General features: G+C 39.1%; 2 protein-coding genes across 4 annotated transcripts in view; one reads left to right on the forward strand and one right to left on the reverse strand.

Moving 5' to 3' along the window:
- glis1b (GLIS family zinc finger 1b) overlaps positions 1-14,114 on the forward strand; it is a 70,055-nt gene extending 55,941 nt beyond the window's left edge. Inside the window, exons 8-11 of one of the 2 annotated variants that reach the window (XM_079467842.1) lie at positions 406-562; positions 9,883-10,043; positions 12,902-13,057; positions 13,265-14,114. In XM_079467842.1, the coding sequence (XP_079323968.1) occupies positions 406-562; positions 9,883-10,043; positions 12,902-13,057; positions 13,265-13,398 (608 nt within the window). In that variant the 3' untranslated portion in view covers positions 13,399-14,114. The remainder of the gene's footprint in view (positions 1-405; positions 563-9,882; positions 10,044-12,901; positions 13,058-13,264) is intronic. The other variant, XM_079467843.1, reaches the window with a different exon arrangement.
- Positions 13,965-18,682, reverse strand: elovl8b (ELOVL fatty acid elongase 8b). 2 transcript variants are annotated; one of them, XM_079467848.1, is made up of 8 exons: positions 18,119-18,682; positions 17,869-17,937; positions 17,589-17,776; positions 17,315-17,395; positions 16,981-17,037; positions 16,742-16,856; positions 16,375-16,502; positions 13,965-16,173 (listed from the first exon to the last, which is right to left on the reverse strand). In XM_079467848.1, the coding sequence occupies exons 2-8, from the start codon at positions 17,924-17,926 to the stop codon at positions 16,006-16,008; spliced, it is 795 nt and encodes a 264-aa protein (XP_079323974.1). In that variant the 5' UTR covers positions 17,927-17,937; positions 18,119-18,682; the 3' UTR covers positions 13,965-16,005. The 2 variants fall into 2 exon arrangements, with proteins under 2 accessions (XP_079323974.1, XP_079323975.1); XM_079467849.1 differs by having other exon boundaries at positions 17,869-17,934; positions 18,119-18,258.
- Between the last annotated feature and the right edge of the window lie 31 nt (positions 18,683-18,713).

The raw sequence follows: 18,713 nt of genomic DNA on the forward strand, positions 1-18,713 counted from the left end.
GGCTTTGATGAAGCAACAACATGTCTGTCTGAGAGCTCACCTGCTCCATTCGTTTTAAATACAAGTAGCTCAAAGCAGTTCATTCGTTATTTGTTAGTTCTGCCGGTTTGTATTGCATTTAGATCGACTGAACTGTCAGAGATGTTATGTTAAAAAAAACAACAGTCAATCAAAGCCAGTCAACACGGCAACACAAATGATGTACGGTAAATTGCTAACAGCACCGAACAAGAACATTTTATTTAATCCAAAAGGGCCTTGCTTGAGTCTGTGTTGTCATAACAAGCGCTCTCGTTGCCATGAAGTGATGTTTTGTGGAGATTTAATTCGGTCAATGTGCAAGTCATAAGGACTCTTTGCGGTTTATCAGGCATGTTTTGCACATTAGTTTTGTTTGTCTTCCAGGGCTATACGCTGGCTCCGGCACGACACACAATGGAGCCTCACTCGAGTTGCCCTCTCCTGGACCCGACCTGCCCCCCAGGCAGCCCCGCCTGGACTGCGACATTGGCAGTCCCCATCACCTCTCCCCGCTGTCTGGCCTGGACGGTACCCGGGATGGGTGAGTACTGTACCTATCCTACTGGACCTTACAATTAATTGATGTGTAAAAAATACATTTGTTTTACGCACTCAACAGATGTTGTTATGCAAAGTGACTTGCAGTACTTTCTACTGTAGGTGTACCTTTATATTCTGAGGCAGAGTCACACTTATCATTTTTAAAGAAGGCGATCCCATGATTCATTTCAACAAGCTGCACTCTACCGTTGTAGAGTAAAAAAGTTTTGTTGATTAAAAATTTTATTTTGTCTTTGAGTAGGATACATTTACAGTATGTGTGCACACGCTAGTATAAAGTGACCACATCATGTCTGTGCCACTATAGCTTTGCCTAAGCATTTGTTTACACCTAATGATGATGCCAAGTTTTAACTTTCATGGAATTGAAAATCGAATAAGAATAGAAGAATTATGCCACGGTCAGACTAGACTTAGAGCATGCAAAATTCATTCAGATGGTTCTATGAAAATGGGCAGGAGCGATTCATCCAACTTTTATATTTCTGTACCGAGAGGTCACGCTGTGTGACGTTTTGATCTTCTATCGGTATCACACACACACGTGACGCGAATTCGCAGCTCAGAGTTCACCAAACTTGAACTTTCGCATGCGTATGAATGGAAGACAATGGAATGAAAAGTCAAGTGTGACCGCATATTTACACGGTGACACAACAAAGAAAAAAAAATCGCATTACAACCCATTATCATTTAAAATTTTGTCAGCACTGGATGCGATGCGACGCAGCTAACCCATCAGATCAATCAATAAACCAAGTGTCCGGTGTAGACACAGTGTTAGGATTTAGATTTAGTAAACCTAGACCGATTAAATTGCCAACGTCAATGCCATGGGTTCGGTCCCAAGGATTGCACATACTCTGAAACAAATGTATAATATAATGCAATGTTAGTCGCTTTTGAATAGAAGTGTCTGCCAAATGCATAAATGTAATACAATGTAATGTTAAGTGTTTGTTAACTGGTTTAAAACTAGTTTAGACCACAAAGAAGAATTAGTATTTACCTTTATCAAACCTAACCAATTCAGATCATTTCTGCTGAAATGTGGTCTAAACTGGTTTTAAACTTCTCCCTGTGCCCTTGACCACCAGTCCCAAATCTATTCAAATGTTCTTTTGATCCGGGTTAAATTCAGCAGGGCCGATAATTGCATTATTTTTATTTCAAGATTTATTAAGCCATCATTGTCAGTCTTGCAGTCCTTTCTGCAGACTTTATTTTTAAACGACATAAAGTATCCCTGCTTTGGCAACTTTGGCAAAACAATTCAAAGCGGTGAAAAACTATTTTCTTTGGTAATACGTCTCATCTAACGTGTTTTTTACTTAATGTAAGAACTATATTGATTTAGGGCTCTGGATTTATATACTATCCAACGCACCACAGCCGATTTTTCCCTTGTCCACACAGAGCGTTTGTTTTCATTGTAACACGCTCTGAAAGTACACACCCTACAATTCACGCGCATACATACGGCTGCACTCTTCTCACACACTGCGGTGTGTATTTATCCTGCAAATCTAGATGAAACTAATGTCACCATAACACAACATAAACCATCCAGCATCAACTCCACTTCGCTTGGCTTCGGTTCGCTAGAGTCACTGGTGTGTCATTAAGGTGGGTCTACGTTCCCCCCCAAAAAAAGATTCACACACCTCTGTTCCTCTCTGTTTCGAGCTGTTTAAGGTTCTGGAATGTTCAGAGGACGAATACAATAGAGTCTAATACGTCCCTTACAGCTTAATGGACTGAGGCATGTTTCCCATTAAAAATCCCTGATTTCCCTCAGGAACGGCCAAGTTGAGCTGCAAATCCAATGTGTCATCGAGAGCCGTTGTGTGTACAGCGACAAACAGATTGGAAAATGTAGAAAGTACATCTGTTCTTTTTAAACATTAGTGGAAACAGATGTAAAAGGGATTTATCTGTTCTTAATCATTGTTATATCAGCCGAAATTGTAGCGTTAATTAAACGAAATAACCAATAATCCACATCTGAAAACAGAAAATTCATTATAAACATAAGCGTGTTAATAATTAGACAATGTTGTAAAAACAAAAGGTATGTTCACACAGCTGCAGAATATGAGTTGCTAATACCGTTCTGTTCGCAAGTTGCCGTTGTAGATATTTAGTTCAGATTTTTTCACTTTGCCTGGTTACAGGTGCTATTTACGCTTGCTGTGAGAATAGAAAAATGACTTTTGTTTAAACAGAACATATTCAAGAGTCACACTTTAGTGAAGAATAGAAAACAGTTGTCGGCCCCAAATGAAGAATGTGTAAACATAATCAAAGTCTTGCCCTCTCTCGCTTTCTTTTCACTTTTTAGGCCGAAAATAGCACTTGAATTAAAATGACGGTTTTAACCACAAGTCCATTGGATATGTCAGTTTCTAGCAAAAGCACCCCAACACCTTCAAAATGTGCCAAACTTGAGCTGAAAAAAAGTAGCGAGCCATTTTAGAGGTCCACTAACAATTACTGCTACTTGAAGAGGAATGAGAGCTGAAGGAAGCCGGGCTCAGGGGACACTCGTGTAACACTATACGGTATTGCATTCAAGGTCACGATGACATACGTGAGCGTTCAGAACTCTCCCTTTCCGTGACGCTCAAAGTCTGAAACGATGCTGTGAAGCGTAAGATTACACACCCTTCACGCAAAGCATGAGATGAAGGTGGACATGTACATTTTGGAAGAAATGGGCATATCTGAAACTTGAAATGCAATAGTCTACAGTGAGTGAGTCCGTTTGTTTCTCAAATAGGCAAACTCAGAATGTTCCCATCGACAACCCAGCATTACGAATGTTGCTGTCGTCGTATTTGCGGAAGTCATTAGACGCGAGGTTCCCGATCAGAAATGCACACGTTTGTTGACACGCGCACACACAGCACGCTTTATCCCGTGCACCTTACGTCCCGTGGTTGCCAGGAACTGCAACAAACCAGGTATGAAACGTCTACATACATTTGCCCGAAGACGGAGCATTTTGATTTACATGTTTTAAGTCTCGAGTACACACTCGGCCGCCAAAGTAAACAGCAGCTGCCGCACTTGTTTTTCCCAAACGGTTTAGCAGGACGTTAAACATTTTGACAAAATTATCCAACTTGCTCGACTCAGGCTGCTGCTGCCTCTGACCTCATTGCTAAATGTGTTTACCCTGGCTGAAATGGTCCATTTAGACTCTTTTTACTTGGTAAAATACTGGTGTCATTTTTTGAGGCTAATATTAAGAAATACGCCAGTGAAAATACATCCAGCAGTTTCTGTCGTGTGGACACCAAGTGGATTTTAATACGGTGGGGGCAGCAGCGTAGGGCTGGGAACGAGCGTGAGGCGAGCGTGGAATGGGTGGCACTGCCACTTCAACTGCTTTATTTGCGTGTTTTGTAGGTCACAGCTTTACAATAAAATGAATAACATTTATTTTGAAAAGATACAAATTAATTTTTTTCTTATGGGTTTATAATTCATTTTAATAAACTGAAAACATGAATAGTTTTCTTTCCAAAATGTATTGTTTCACCCAAAGGAACAGTTCTGTCTTCTTTTATTCACCCTTAAGTTGTTCCAGATCTGTATACATTTCTTTGTTCTGATGAGCATAGAGAAAGATATTTGGAAGAATGCTTGTATCCAAACAGTTCTTGGCCACCATTGACATAGTAGGAAAAATTGCTTTAGAATTTTCTTTGTTCTGTTGAACACAAAAGAAGATATTTGAAAGAATGTAGGCTTTGAAAGAACTTTTGACTACCTTTGTAACTTTTCCTACCATGTTAGTCAGTGGTGGCCAAGAACTGTTTGGTCACAAGCATTTTCCATATCTTTCTCTGAGTTCATCAGAACAAAGAAATCTATACAGGTTTGGAATGGTGAGTAAATGATGAAAGAATTCGTTTTTTCGGTGGTGAACTGTCCCTTTAGGAAGACATTTATTAATTCATTTGAGTATGCTGTATTGATGTTGTATGTGCTTTTTGGAGCTTTACCTGTACAGTACATGAAAAAAGAGTTTTATTCCACAAACAGCATGTGGGCATTTAAAATTTTCAGGTGAATTATTCCTTTAACGATAATAACAAACATATTTATTTGGAAAGGGATGACAGGGCTCCAGACACAAAAAATCTCCTAAACAGCCACATAACATGAACTTACATTTTTAAATCATGTACTTTTAATGTGTGTTAATCTTCCCTCTCATAGGTTTTTCTCACACAAAGGTATTTTTTCAAGTAGTTTTCCCCCATAAGCAGGGTCATATGGAATCTGCAGACTTTTTTGTTAATTCCATCCTAAAATCTGCAGAATTCCACAGAATAGGACAGAAATATATATATCGATGTGTAAATGTGTTCGAATAAGTAAGTGAAAGGTAGCCTAGGCTATATATTTTATTTTATTATTACGAAAGGGCTTGTTACGTTATTATGTTGATTTTAGTTTGTAATAATGACACTTTTTGGCATGTTCACAACACAACGTAAAGATACCTTCGAATAAAACTTAACAAGAGGATTCGCCTGTCGTTTATTCTTGCTGTGAACGGATTTGAAATGATACAGCGTTCCCTGAACTATGTCTCATAACAAATAGGTTCCCTGACCTTCTCCGCGATTAGTTACGTTTTGAACGTCTCAAATATCACGTTCGTCCTCAGGCTCATTAAAGTACAGAACACAGCGCATGCCGCATACTAGTGACAAGCTCACATTGTGTGTGTCTACATGTCACCAGAATTCCACTGAGTTCTCTGCGGAGATCTGCGTGCGTAATTCCGGTGCTGCCTCCTCGAGCATTGGTATGCTGAGTGTGGAATAAATGGAAAGCAGAGCGTTGATGAAACCGGTTCTACTCGCCCTGCTCCAAGCGGGCCTCGAGCCGGGTTGGTCCGGCATGGGAGTCTGGTGCTCTGTAACAAGGACACTAAAGACCACGGCCTCCAGCGGCTGTCGCTAGAGCACCTCTTGAGGTCGGGGAGTGAGGTTTACACACTGCACAGCTCTTCACTAGATGGCCTCCGTTAAGATGCTTGTGTAACCAGTGACTCGCACAGCTCATGCTTGCTACTAGGGGACATCGAACCGGGCGCCAGTCTGGCATGGGAGTCGGGTGCGTCTGCCACAACAGCATCTCTTGAGGTCAGGAAGTGCACCTTCTCTGATACCTGCGCAGCTCTTTCTCTCGCTAGCCTGCCGTTTTTTTAAAGTGTGGCACTCTGTGGGAAACACTTTGAAAACGAGTACATTTGCATGGTCGCCAGTGGCGATCTCCCCAATAATATCACTCGCAAATTAACAGTTGCCTTTTAATTATTCGATTTTTTCCAACTTTAAGCTTGATTATTTGTTGGAGTGCATTGGTCTCGTAAAATAAAAAAAATTCTGTGAACTCTTGGTTTTAATATCAGGTCGTGATCTAAACAGTAGCTACCCTCACACATCTCCTAAGCTAATTTCCCTGCCTCGCTGCATGTTGATCTTTTGAGCACTTTAGCTTTTAGAAAGCTAGAGGTTCGGATCAGTACGGGCCTGATCTCTCATGAGCGGCTTTAGTTTGCTAACCAGAACCAGAAATGTTCCCACCGACCCATGCCAAGCCAGTGGCCCCTACGCTCTCCATCAAAACGGCTTACCGTGGGGCGATGTGGATATCCGTGCTCGCTGTGACCCGGCGCAGCACAACCAGACAGGTGAGACGAGACAAACTGAGAACAGAACACACATCCTCAGGAATCATAACTCACAATGGATACGGAGGAGAAACCCATCTTGATCTGTTTTGTCTCCAGCCGATTCATCTGTTTGTCTGAGGATTTATGTGTGTTCAAGTGTAGGAATTGCGTCTCCTCTCTTTTATTCCAGAACCTCTATCGCATGATGTAATGTCCGTGACCCCTCAGACAGGGATTAAATTCAAATGTGACTGACAAAACCTGCCTGACCTACAGCATGTGTTTAACAATGGTATTATTTCACCATCCAAACAAGTCAGTTGGAACCTCCAATCCTGCTTTCTTTACAATATAAGTACTTTTTGGAATACAAGTTATTTCCCTTTTTATTAGTTACTTCTGAGTCGTCAAGTAAATGTGTTCTTTCACACGTGAATCATATGCAGAAGAGCCACGTTTACCGGATCGAGTCTGCTGAGTAAGGACTTACTCATGTGGACTTTGCGATGCTCTGAGGTATTCACAGATGTTCCCATGGAGTCATTTTCTCTGAATCACACCCATCATCCACTGCTTTGAAGAACTTACATTTGTAAACAGTTTGTTCACAACAGAACTATGTAAGCATTATTCAACGAAGTTACTGTAATCGTCTCATCACTTTTCTATAAAGTACACTTAAGTTTCCTATCCTATCAGTTTTTGTAACACCTCGCTGCTGCTGTACATTTTAGTGTTTCAAATAAAAAACGGTATGAAACAAAATTGCAGGTTACTTTCTGTACTCATGTTTACGTAGGTTGTCATAAGTCATATGATGTCAAACTTTAAGTTTCTCGCAAAATCGTACCAACAGCTCAGATTTTAAATCAGTATAACAGGCTGTCCGTCATAAATCAGGGTGCTTTAAATGCAGATTTCTTTGGTGATTATATAGACAGTTTCATCAGATGCATTAACTTCCAGTAATTTCCAGTCTGTGTTTGGTTACAATGTAGTAATTTATAAAAATATTCATTCATAATAATATTTTGTTTTATTTTCATGGATTCAAATTTACATCTGTCAAACAATTAATCATGATTAATCGCATTCAAAATAAAAGTTATTCAAATTTACATCTGTCAAACAATTAATCATGATTAATCATGAAATTTGTTTTGACATAATATACAGTATGTCTGTGTACCACGCATTTAAATTTTGTATTTATAAAAACATACACATACATTCATATATTTATGCATGTATATAATATAAAAATAATAAACCTGTGTATGCATATATATATATATATATAATTTTTATTATTGGTTAATAGAAATAAATACATGTAGATATTTCCTAAATATGCAAAATAATGTGCACAGACATATAATAAGTCAACACAAACTTTTATTCTGGATGCGATGAATCGTGATTAATCGTTCAACAGTCCTTATTAAATTACATTAAAACTTCTCAACAGTTATTGATTCTTTGCAGAGGTCTACAGTAGGTTCATTTTGGGCCATATAACGTTTATGTAGTTGCCGCTGAAAGCATCTATACTGAATTTAGAGAATTCACCTCTAAACGAATACCACTAAACATCTATACCTCCATCAGCTACACATGTCTGTCTCTATTTTGGAAACTTATAATTTGGCTTGATTGTCAGTCTTGATCATTGACATTGCAGACAGCATGTGTGTTTCCCAACAATTTGATAGTTTCTAGGCTTCTATATGACTTTGAGCTTTTGGATGATTTGTAGGTCACCGGTCGTACACCTCTACAAAGTGAGAGTCGGGCTTTATAGTCACAGGTACTGTTGAAGGATAGCTAGGAGGAGGCCTGCAAAGCAAGAGAAGATGACATTGAAGGTAAATACCGAAGGGAGAGATTAATCCTCCATATGAAAGATTCCCCTCATTCCTGCAGCCTTAGCAAGCTGCAGCTGGCAATGATTATAGCCCGATTCACTTAAGCTGTACATAGAGGCTGCTTGTAAAAATATGAACAGTATAACTGTTTCCTGAGCGTGCGCTGACAGCAGGTCTCCGGGGAAACACTGCCGCCATGCTCTCCACAGAAACACATGGCCGTGCGTCAAGATCACAGCGAGCGACCGGATCGGAGCCTTCCTATGTATAAACGCGAGCTGGGCCGCTAATTCCCATTTTTAACGTATACTCTGCGCAGGCCTTGTGAATTGCATTTGAGGACATATGGCTGTCAGAGCGGAGCCTCGTGACTCATAGGGTTATGTCAGAGCACGGTTCGGTATTCTGTGATGTTTTATGCACTTGCGATGAAACCAAGTCCTTGGAATGTGAGTTTGGCTAACAGTGAAATACAACATCATAGTTTAGCAGATGTAACAGCCAGGGAAGTCCTTATCAGATTCTGGACCAATAGGTGGGATAACACTCCCACATAACGCATGAAAGATAAATGATCAGAATTATCAGGTCATTGGAGAATGAATTAAACATAGGCACTTTGCAGGATCTTAAAGGGAAATATTACTTCTGTCATTGTTTATTCACCCTCATGTCATGTAAAACCTCCATATGATTCTTCGTCATGTGGAACACAAAAGAAGATATTTTGAGAAATGTCGAAGTGGTTTTGTGTCCATATAACGGAAGTCAATGGGGGCCAATGTTATTTAGTTATCAACGTGTTTCAAATATCTTCATTTGTATTGCGCAGAAGAAAAAGTCTGTAAATAAAATATAAATCAGCGATGCCTCATTTATTAGACGTTAATGAGAAAAGATTTGACTGTAAATGTAGCTAATTTATTCTGTTCTTGTCTAGTTTGGAACCCAGCAAGCCGTCCCATTTCTTCCCCGTTGGGTTGTAAATATGCCCTTTGACATGACGAGCATCTGTTTGTCATACTCCTGTTTAAACAGGCAATACTTTGAGTTTGTTTTGTTCTGTGTTCATTTCTGAAATTCAGAATATGGCTCTTTGATGTGTGCATTGAAGGCAGAGGATCTCGACTTCACAGGGCCGATGGGTTGGCACAATGCTGTTTGCTGGAATTAGTTTTGCATATTTAAAGACTGGGTTGTGACAGCTGCATCTAATGGCACTAACAAAGCTTTATTTGTTCCATTGTGTGCAAGCTATCATAACTTCCATAGCGCCATGGCAGTGTACAGTAAGTTAGGGGCATGTTATGTATAAGTGCCATCTGGAGTGAAGAATGGCCTTGTACTCGATCAAAACCAGGCTCACGACTTTCCATTATAACAAGAATTGGAAAAGGATGAAGCGTGTTTGAGTAAATAAAAATAAAGGAATAAAATAAATAAATAAGTGTTTCACTGCAGGCTATGTGACTCCTTTCTGAGGTAATCCTCACAGATCATTCTCGGGGGTATGGGATAGGGTGAGGTCGGGACATTTGTTTAAATAAAAACTCCTATTTGTCTTAATCTTTAAATCAGAGGTAAATCAGTGATATTATGAGCACGTTCTAAAAGCTAACGTGACAAAAATGTGGCATCTGTTTGTGTTCAGATCAGGGCACTCACACATCTTACTCCCTATACTTCTTCGACCCTCCACCACTCATCTGTTAGCTATTTTCTTTCTCATCTCTTCTTCAGGTTATCAGGAGCTTTGCTGTCTCCAGGGATCAGTCTGCTGAAAGCGGCTACATCTCCTCCACCAACATTAGAGAAGCAACAGAACCCCTCCATCAACCAGCAGCATCTCCACACTCATCATAAGCCCTACACCACCTTCCACAACTTGTCCGCAAGTGAGGGTGCGAGTCTTGTGTCATTTTGGTCTGGTCTTATTGGTTCAATGGCATTACTTTGTTTTGAAAAGGGTTGCGGGTCGAGATGACAAAAACAATAATTTAATAGTTTTTGCTATAACTCTTTGGGAACATTTATCATATATAGTAGGCGGTACCTCCATTGGCTACTGTGCTTTTCGACTCCAGCTCTCAAAGTATGTGGTTCCCAAAATGTCACTTGACTGTTGCGATTCATCCATATGACTGAAAATTTCACTTGTTCGTTGATTTACAAGTTTTGGTGCTTGGAGACTGAAGGCACAAGAAAGCATTTCTATACTGGCCACGGTTCTTTTCCACGCGTTTTAGATGTTAATGGGCCCTAAACAATACAAACCTTTCGCAAGGATTTCTTAATTTCTTCCAAAAAGTGGTGGGGACACGTACCACCCGCAAATTACGCCTATGATGGTATTAACTTTCATATTAATAGCATTAGAAGTTGGTGTGATGTGTCCAAAATCTCAGTCATGAGGATGTGGGTGATTTATTTTGGGGGGTATGTTTCTATAGTATGCGGTTGTTAGGGTGTACTGGGTGATTTCTTACTGCGCTAACAAAAATTAGTTATACTTTCAGTCTACTTTTTATGTACTTCTCAGTTATAGACTTAAAATTATACACTTAAGTATACATGACAGAACTGTGAACAGTTGTGTATAGTGAGCCTACAGTATATACAATCATTCATATACAGTACTGTTCAAAAGTTTAGGATCACTTATTGATTCCTTATTAATATTATTTGTGTTTTGACTGAAGAAAACTAAAGCAAATCTTAGCTTTGTTATATTTTAGTGCCTTATAAGTAGCAACCATCTGCCTTGAGTTTGCAGAATTGGCGTTTTAACAGACAGTTTCTTGAGCTGTCACCCTTAGATGCTTTTAAACAGTATTGAAGTAGTTCCCATCTATGCTGGGCTCTTATTGACTGCCTTTTTCTCATTTAGTCCAAATCATCTATTTAAAAACGTTTTTAAAATAAATTGTTGCTAATAATAGAAATTTTCTAATAAAAAAGTGATGTTTTCACGATTATATTTTGGTTCACAAAATAATTTCCAATATATAAGCAAATGCCTTTAGATATAAAGATTTTTAAGATAATAAAATACATTTAAGTCAAGTGATCCTAAATTTGCTTGAATAGTTGCAGTACAAACTAGTTAGTTTCACTGAAATTATGGGAAATTTTGTCCCAGGTATTGTTAAAATATTATGCTTACTGTACAAGTATACCGGTACATTCAGATGAGTATACTTATTACATAAAGTATACTTCAAAATATACTTCATCTTTACCTAATAATACATAATAAAGAGCACTGGCGTGTTTCGTAAATACGTTATTTATTTTGGGCAAAGAAGCAATAACATGACGTCATCTTAGTCCCGTGAGAGCCACCGTAGTGCTTCGAAACCTCACCCCTAGATGCCGCTAAATTTCATACACTGGACCTTTAAATGATCACTACACTCCAATATCTATGATATTTGGTCCATTTTTATAGCTAGAGTCCTTTCTTCAATAAATGTCTACAGGGTTTCTTACTTTGTTTAGTGAATCCCCAGTGCGATCGCTTGGCCAGAAAATCCGAGGTGTCATTTACGTTTAGGAGAATTTAACAAAATATTTAGTTAAATCGTCAGGATTAGAGGTTTGTTGGACGTTAACTATAAGCACTAGTGAGGCTTGTCTGAGCTAACACCACTAATAAAAGTCAGAACTCTTAACGGCCCTGAAAGACAGACGCATGTCGGAATAAGCCACATCAGTATGAGAACTGGCATGCTCTCTAAAGTATTGTGTGTTAGCCAGAACATGTGGGCGTAGAGCTCAGATCCACAAAAGGAAGCATTATGCTCTAAGGAATACAAAACCACTCTGCCCAACACAGCAAAACTGTCTATCAAAAGTAGTGTTGAGAAGGAGAAACACTCCGCCTTCTCTAAGATCACAGATGAACATGTTTGTTCCACCTTAAATCCAAAGCCTCCATCTGAGGAAGACTACATGTTGAATACTGTTACTGGAAGCAAAGTCAAGGGGGGAATTTAACGAAAATATAAATACTGACAACACAAGACTGTGGGTTCTGCTGTGGTTAAACTGCTATTATTAGAATTAAGGGTAGTTCACCCAAGGATTACAATCCTGTCATCATTTATTCACCCTTGTGTCATTCAAAACCTGTATTTTTCTTCGATGGAACACAAAAAAAGATATCTTGATACATGTCTTAATGGTTTTGTGTCCGTGCAATGGAAGTCAACGGTGGACAATGTTTTTTGGTTACCGTCGATCTTCAAAATATCGTATTTTATTTGCTTTCCTACCTTCATAAAAATAAAAATAAATTTGTTCAACAGAACAAAAACAATTGTAAAGATTAGGAACAACTCAAGGGAGAGTAAATGATGAAAGAATTAAATTTTTTCTGTGAACTGTTCCTTTAAGGTGATGGTGCCACAGTGTTTCTGACTTCTTTAAAATATAAAACATGCTGGCTTCACATTGTCAAAAAACTAGTTAGACTAATGACATAGTCTGTGCTCGATACTCTGCCCCAGCGTTCGTATAGGTTTTGGAACGTTTTTTTTCGGACATGAAATTCTGTTTCTTAAGAACTTTTCCTAGTCCCTTATTGGACAATCCTCCCGGAAAAACACGCCCACCAATCAGCCCCCGACAGCGAGACCATTTATAAATGTGATCCTTCTATAGGTACTCAAGATTAATACGAGAGATTGGCGGTGTTTTTGAAACTGTGTGTGTTTTCCTCACAAAGATACCAATAAAAACCAGTTTTGTGTGTGAACAGATTACCGTGGCAACTTCCAGAGCTGTTTCCATTTTGGCGACAACTACAGAATGGACCAGTCCATAAGCAACAGTCATTTACCTGCAGAGTCGCACAACTTCAACACAAACCCACACAATGGCTTCCACATGAGCTGTTCCACCAGCACTTCTTCAGGTATTCATTTGGAAAGTATTTGACTACTGATCATTATAGTCGTTACGGCACCTTGGCATCCTTTCAGAACATCAGTTGGATATAATCACCAGCGGGGAATCTCATCTAGCCAGTAGTCATTAGCGTTGCCCGCATTGCCCAGCAATTTATCCTTTAAAGAAGTGTTAACATATTTTTTCGTTGTTTGCCCTTTTGTCTTACGCAAAGGTTTCAGCTTGGTGCCGGACATCATTGGGTCAGGTTGCCAGTTCTCGCCCGGCACAGATGAGAGCGTGTTCTTTCAGGTGGGCGGCTTCGACCGTGGCTTGAGCCAAGCCTCATCGGTGTACACCGAGACGTAGAACCACGTTACCGTATCTGTAATCAGACTTCACACTTTTCTGTCATAGTTTGAAATGTTTTTAGAATTCTTGATTTTTTAATCAAAGTACATAATGTATTGTTGAAACACCTCGCTGGACTGAAATGTAATCCGTTCCTGTGACTGCCCTAAAAGCTGCTATTACATTACAATGAAGGTTAAATAATGAGGGTCTTGTGTGTTGTGGAGCGTGTTGATTTGTGAAGTTATGAAATTGTGCTTTTTCAGTGTTTTGAAATGTATGTTCAAAGTCTACGTCCTCGTGAGACCCCCACCCCCCGCCGTCACCACGGCATTACTATTCTTAAGAAACCCAACTGGTCGACTATGATCTAATTGTGACTTTGGAACGGTTTGATACAACCACCGCGACTCATCATTGATCATTTCCATATTGCCTCTCAGAACTCTCTTCTGTGATTCGTTGGCTGTTGTGTTGGAAACAATTTTTTAGTGTTGCTGTGTTTTGTCAGTGAATGTTTGCCATGTTTGTATTGCTTTGTTTTTTGGTTGTCATCATCCCAAATAAACAGAGTTCTTTATTTTGTAATGGTTGATGGCTTTAATGTTTACCCAACGTATAACACATGTATAAAATGTACAGATTGTTCTATATTAAATAATAATGTAATTCTCTCAGTCTCTGAAAATAAATGACCCTTGAATATTGCTGTCTAATGCTGATCATTCTGTCTGTTTTGGATTTTGTTGACCGTTTACATGGCTTAAAAGTCCTTTAGACTTGATTTAGGAGTGTTTCAAATGCAATGTAATACACTGAAGAACATGTGTATACTGCCAGATTTTACATTTAGTCATTTAGCAGACGCATCTATCCAAAGCGACTTACAGATGAGGAAACATTGGAAGCAATTATAACAACATGGGCAACAAAATACATAAGTGCATCAAACTAGTCCATTAAAGCCTGTGAATTGTGGCTTTAAAAAGCTAAGAATAGTGAGGTTAGTAAGGTTTTTTTTATTATAAAGAAGGAAAGGGAAGAGAATTTGGAAAAATCAATCATGATTGACGGAAGAGATGCATTTTTCATATTCAAAGATGGCAATCGAGTCTGCTGATCTTGTAGCAGCTGGTAGATCATTCCACCAATGTGGAACAGATCCAGAGAAGGTACGGGAAAGTGACTTTTTTCCTTTTTGGGATGGTACCACTAGTCGTTGTTCCATTGTAGACCGCAGTGATCTGGCAGGAACATAGATCTGCATTAGCGAGTGGAGATACGATGGTGCAGATCCGGTGTTGGTCTTGTAGGCCAGGAGCATAGCTTTGAACTTTATGCGGGCGTCAACAGGGAGCCAGCGTAACCTGATGAAGAGCGGAGTTACATGCGCTCTCTTCGGTTCATTGAAGACCACTCTTGCCGCCGCATTCTGGATCATCTGGAGAGGTTTGATTGTGCAAGCGGGAAGTCCAGCCAGAAGCGCATTGCAATAATCCAGTTTGGACAGGAGAAGAGCCTGGACTAGGACTTGGGTAGAGTACTCCGATAGGAAAGGTCTAATTTTCCTAATGTTGTAGAGGATGAATCTACAGGACCGGGTGGTGCTGGCAACATGACTTGTGAGGTTAAGCCGATCATCGATTACCACTCCCAGGTTTCTGGCTGTGCTGGACGGTGTAATCGTTGATGAGCCTAGTTGAATGGCAGGGTTGTGGTGAATCTTTGGGTTGGCTGGGATCACAAGCTGTTTTTGCAAGGACAGATGAGCTAAACAGATGAGCTAAACTGAAAAAAACTGTCATTGCTAGACACAGTCTGCCCTCTTTTGGAGAGAATGGAGATTTATCTCAGGAGAGTCAACGCAATATACATGTCCACGTAAATCAACCCATGTGTTTTAAATATCGCAAATAAAAAACAAAACATGATTGCTAAAATAATCATGACGCCATTACGCTTGTCTTTTAAACCCTACATTGTTATTTGCAGCTGTATATATTAGGCTCAAGTTTTTCCTCCGTTTGGTGATTTTGTCAGTTTCTAGATTGACGCGTTAACAACTGTGATCGATGCTACGTCTTTGCCAGAACATATCGCGAGAGCACCATCTGTCCAGACACAAAATACTGCTTTCGAAAAGCTCTCGCGGTACTTACGGCTCCCGGTCTGCGCAGCACCACGTGAAGTCAAACACGTCTACATACCGCCATCTAGTGCAATTCAAACGCGCATTTAATTGTTAACGTACAAAACGAATTTAAGTACGTGAATAACAAACTTTATACAATTAAAACAATACGATATTGTTCGTATTTGCATTTAATCCAAGAGTCATGATTAAAACGATTCATTTTATTTACAATTTAAAAATGTTTAGCTGTTGCCCGATCCAAAAAAAGAGAGTAACAATAAACTTTGCATTTGGACAAGTTATCTTTACATTCTACAGTAATCTCTAACCTTATCAAAAAAACGTTGTTGTTGTCCATTTTTATGTTTCGGTTTAGTAATCATGGCCATTTTTAGTTGGATTATCACAAGACTGCAAAATAAACAATAATCTTTTTGCCACATTGGGTGATTTCTTTCCTTTGATGCCTAAAAATGTAGATTGACAGACTATTAAAACTTCTTGCTTTTCCTGGTTATGTAGCTTTGGTAGTAAAAGTTACTAAAAAGAAAGATGAGACTGACGCAGTACGCAAACACAACTGCGTTCATAGAGTCAGGGAAGTCACATTCAGTGAAGAGGTTGTAGCCTGTGTGAACTGTCAGCAGGACAAACTGGACCTGTAATGACAGATTTAAAATGTAAAAAAGCAATGCTATTTATGTCACGCAAACAAAGGTCATCTTACGTTGGTTTTACACTAAATATTACACGTGAATTCTTACAATGACTTTAAAGCAAACAATATTTTTCTAACAGCTCTGTTAGGTTGTAAAATGTGCTCTCAGATGACCTGATCACCAACATGTGCATGAATTTACCAGCTGAAGTGAGGTAAGGTAACGCTTCCACCACAGATATTTCTGCATGTGAGGACCCAGGGCTGCCAAGCCATAGTAAGAATACATCACAGTGTGAACAAAAGTGTTCAGCAGGCCGATGAAAAATGCTGAAAAGGGAAAAACACAGACAAAGTTATGAAATAAAGGATATCCTCTAAGCCTGAAAAATATGACACTAACTATCATATTAGCATAGTTAGTGAAGCATTGATGAAACTTAAGCTTTGTGCGGTGGGCAAAGTCAACACAAGTCATGTGTGATAGGCCTTTCGTACGTATGAGGACAAAGTTATCCACATCTAAAAATCTAAGAAGACTTTTCAGCATACCCGTATGTTTGACTTACATTGACCTCCTGCCACATATTTAACTCCTGCCCACCAGTTGAAGATCATAGTTCCGTGATGATACACATGTAGAAATGTGAGCTGGCTGTTCTTTTTCCTCAAGATGAAAAAGACCTGAATGTTAAGAATAAGACAGTTTAAGAAAGATTTTTACAAGTCTACCTTAGGTGTACGTCTTAAAATAATATTTGTATTAATTTGTATTAAATTAAAAAAATATATATTTAATGGGATTTACCGTATCAGCAAGCTCAATAACTTTAGAAAAGAAAAACCACCAGCATACACTGGCCATCTAAACAAGAGGGATATTTCTATTTAAATAAAGTATATTCATGCTGTGAAAAATGTTGATCTATTATATGAAAGAAACTACATAAACTGATTTTTTCATGATTCATGTTACAGAGTTCTATGAACACTAAGCAGGTAAACAATTACATGTATTAATTTACCAGACAGTTTTATCAAATGTGATGGACAAATGAAAGAGCATTAAACATTCTGTCAATGAGCTGAACAATATTTGTAGTTTATACTGAATTATCTGTTGGTCAGATCAGATGTATTACCCTCATTCCCAATGGACTGGGGTTGTAGTCCACAGGTTGACAGAGATAACTGTAGTTTGCCTGCAAAGATGTGACCAAGAACTGCCCAAGACAAATGCAGCGGTCGAATGAGAACAACACCATAAACAAATGCCTGAATAGTTTTACAGATCAAGTCGATATTGTTATTTGTATTGTAACAGGGCTACACATAATATGAATGATATTTCTTACACCTAATGTATACAGTGTGCATTAAAATGTAATGATTTATTAGATAATGAAAATGATATACCTCGTGGAACATATAAACGGACAAACCAACCATGGCAAAATTATACACAATAAGCACTGGCTTAAGGTTTACTGGCTCCCTTTGTTTCATAAGTTTGGGTCCCATCCATATAACACCAAGATAGCACAGAAATATGCAAATGATCGGTACAGGTGAGTAGACCAGAAGCCATGGGTCTGTGCGTTTATCTTGAATAAATGACAGGAAATTCGAGAGGTTTTGTTCAACACATCCCAGTAGTTAAGATTGAATGAATGAAACGAAATGACATAAATCGCACCCCCGTTCTCCAAAATCCAGCGATGCATCGATTCCACCCGGTGCCATGCGGAGTCCATTTAAAACGCTGCTATAAAGGAACATATAAAATAAACGCATATACGTCTACTTTGCAAATGCGATACAATGGCATATTTTGCAATTCGTTATGCAAATGCGAAACGACAAAACTATTCAACTTCATTGTATCGCACCAAAATCAGTGCTCAGTTTCGATTGTCTGAAAATGTCAGATTTGTAATTTAACTTACCTGAGAAAAACAGCAATGTATCGCTTACTGAAGATCAATCAATCGAGTTTTATCTCTGAATTGTGGTGGACTTTGAACGTGCACTAAAATGTTTCGAGTCACTGAAACGAATTGTCATTGCCTGTCGTGTAACTTATTTGTTCAGAACTTTAAAAGGAAACTCAGTTAAAAGTCTCAACGTAGTTTAATAAAAAAAAATATGAACAGGTAAAACAAATAGAACACGGAATTCAATTAACGTCAGACCTGTTTAAAGGATGTGAACTTTTGAAATTTGAATTAATAATTTATTTTTAAAGCTCCCGACTTTCTTTTTGACGAGTGTAGAGAGGAATGTTGGTACAGGTCACTGAGGTAAAAGACAATGGCCGTTTCTCAATTCCAAGAACGCAAGGAACGGACTCGTGTTGTTTTGGAGACCGGTCTTGCGCTGCAGCCTCGGAAGAACTAACGCGTCGCAGTGACTCAAAACTGCTTCCGTAGGCGCGCGAGGCTTGGAACCGGACTTTGACGGTTGTTGATGACGTAGAGCGAGAACGCCTACCGCGTAGGCTACTGAGAAACGGCCAATGTCTACTAGACCCACGATTTATAA

This window comes from Barbatula barbatula (assembly GCF_947034865.1).
Source record: "Barbatula barbatula genome assembly, chromosome: 11".
Classification (NCBI taxonomy): domain Eukaryota; kingdom Metazoa; phylum Chordata; class Actinopteri; order Cypriniformes; family Nemacheilidae; genus Barbatula; species Barbatula barbatula.

Coding starts and splice junctions, on each gene's coding strand:
- elovl8b (XM_079467848.1), bottom strand. CDS start 17,926: ATGGACTCCGCATGGCACCGGGTGGAATCGATGCATCGCTGGATTTTG. Junction 17,777..17,868: donor CTGGATTTTGGAGAACGGGG/GTGCGATTTATG, acceptor CATTTATTCAAG/ATAAACGCACAGACCCATGG. Junction 16,503..16,741: donor ATATGTGGCAGGAGGTCAAT/GTAAGTCAAACA, acceptor TTCCCTTTTCAG/CATTTTTCATCGGCCTGCTG.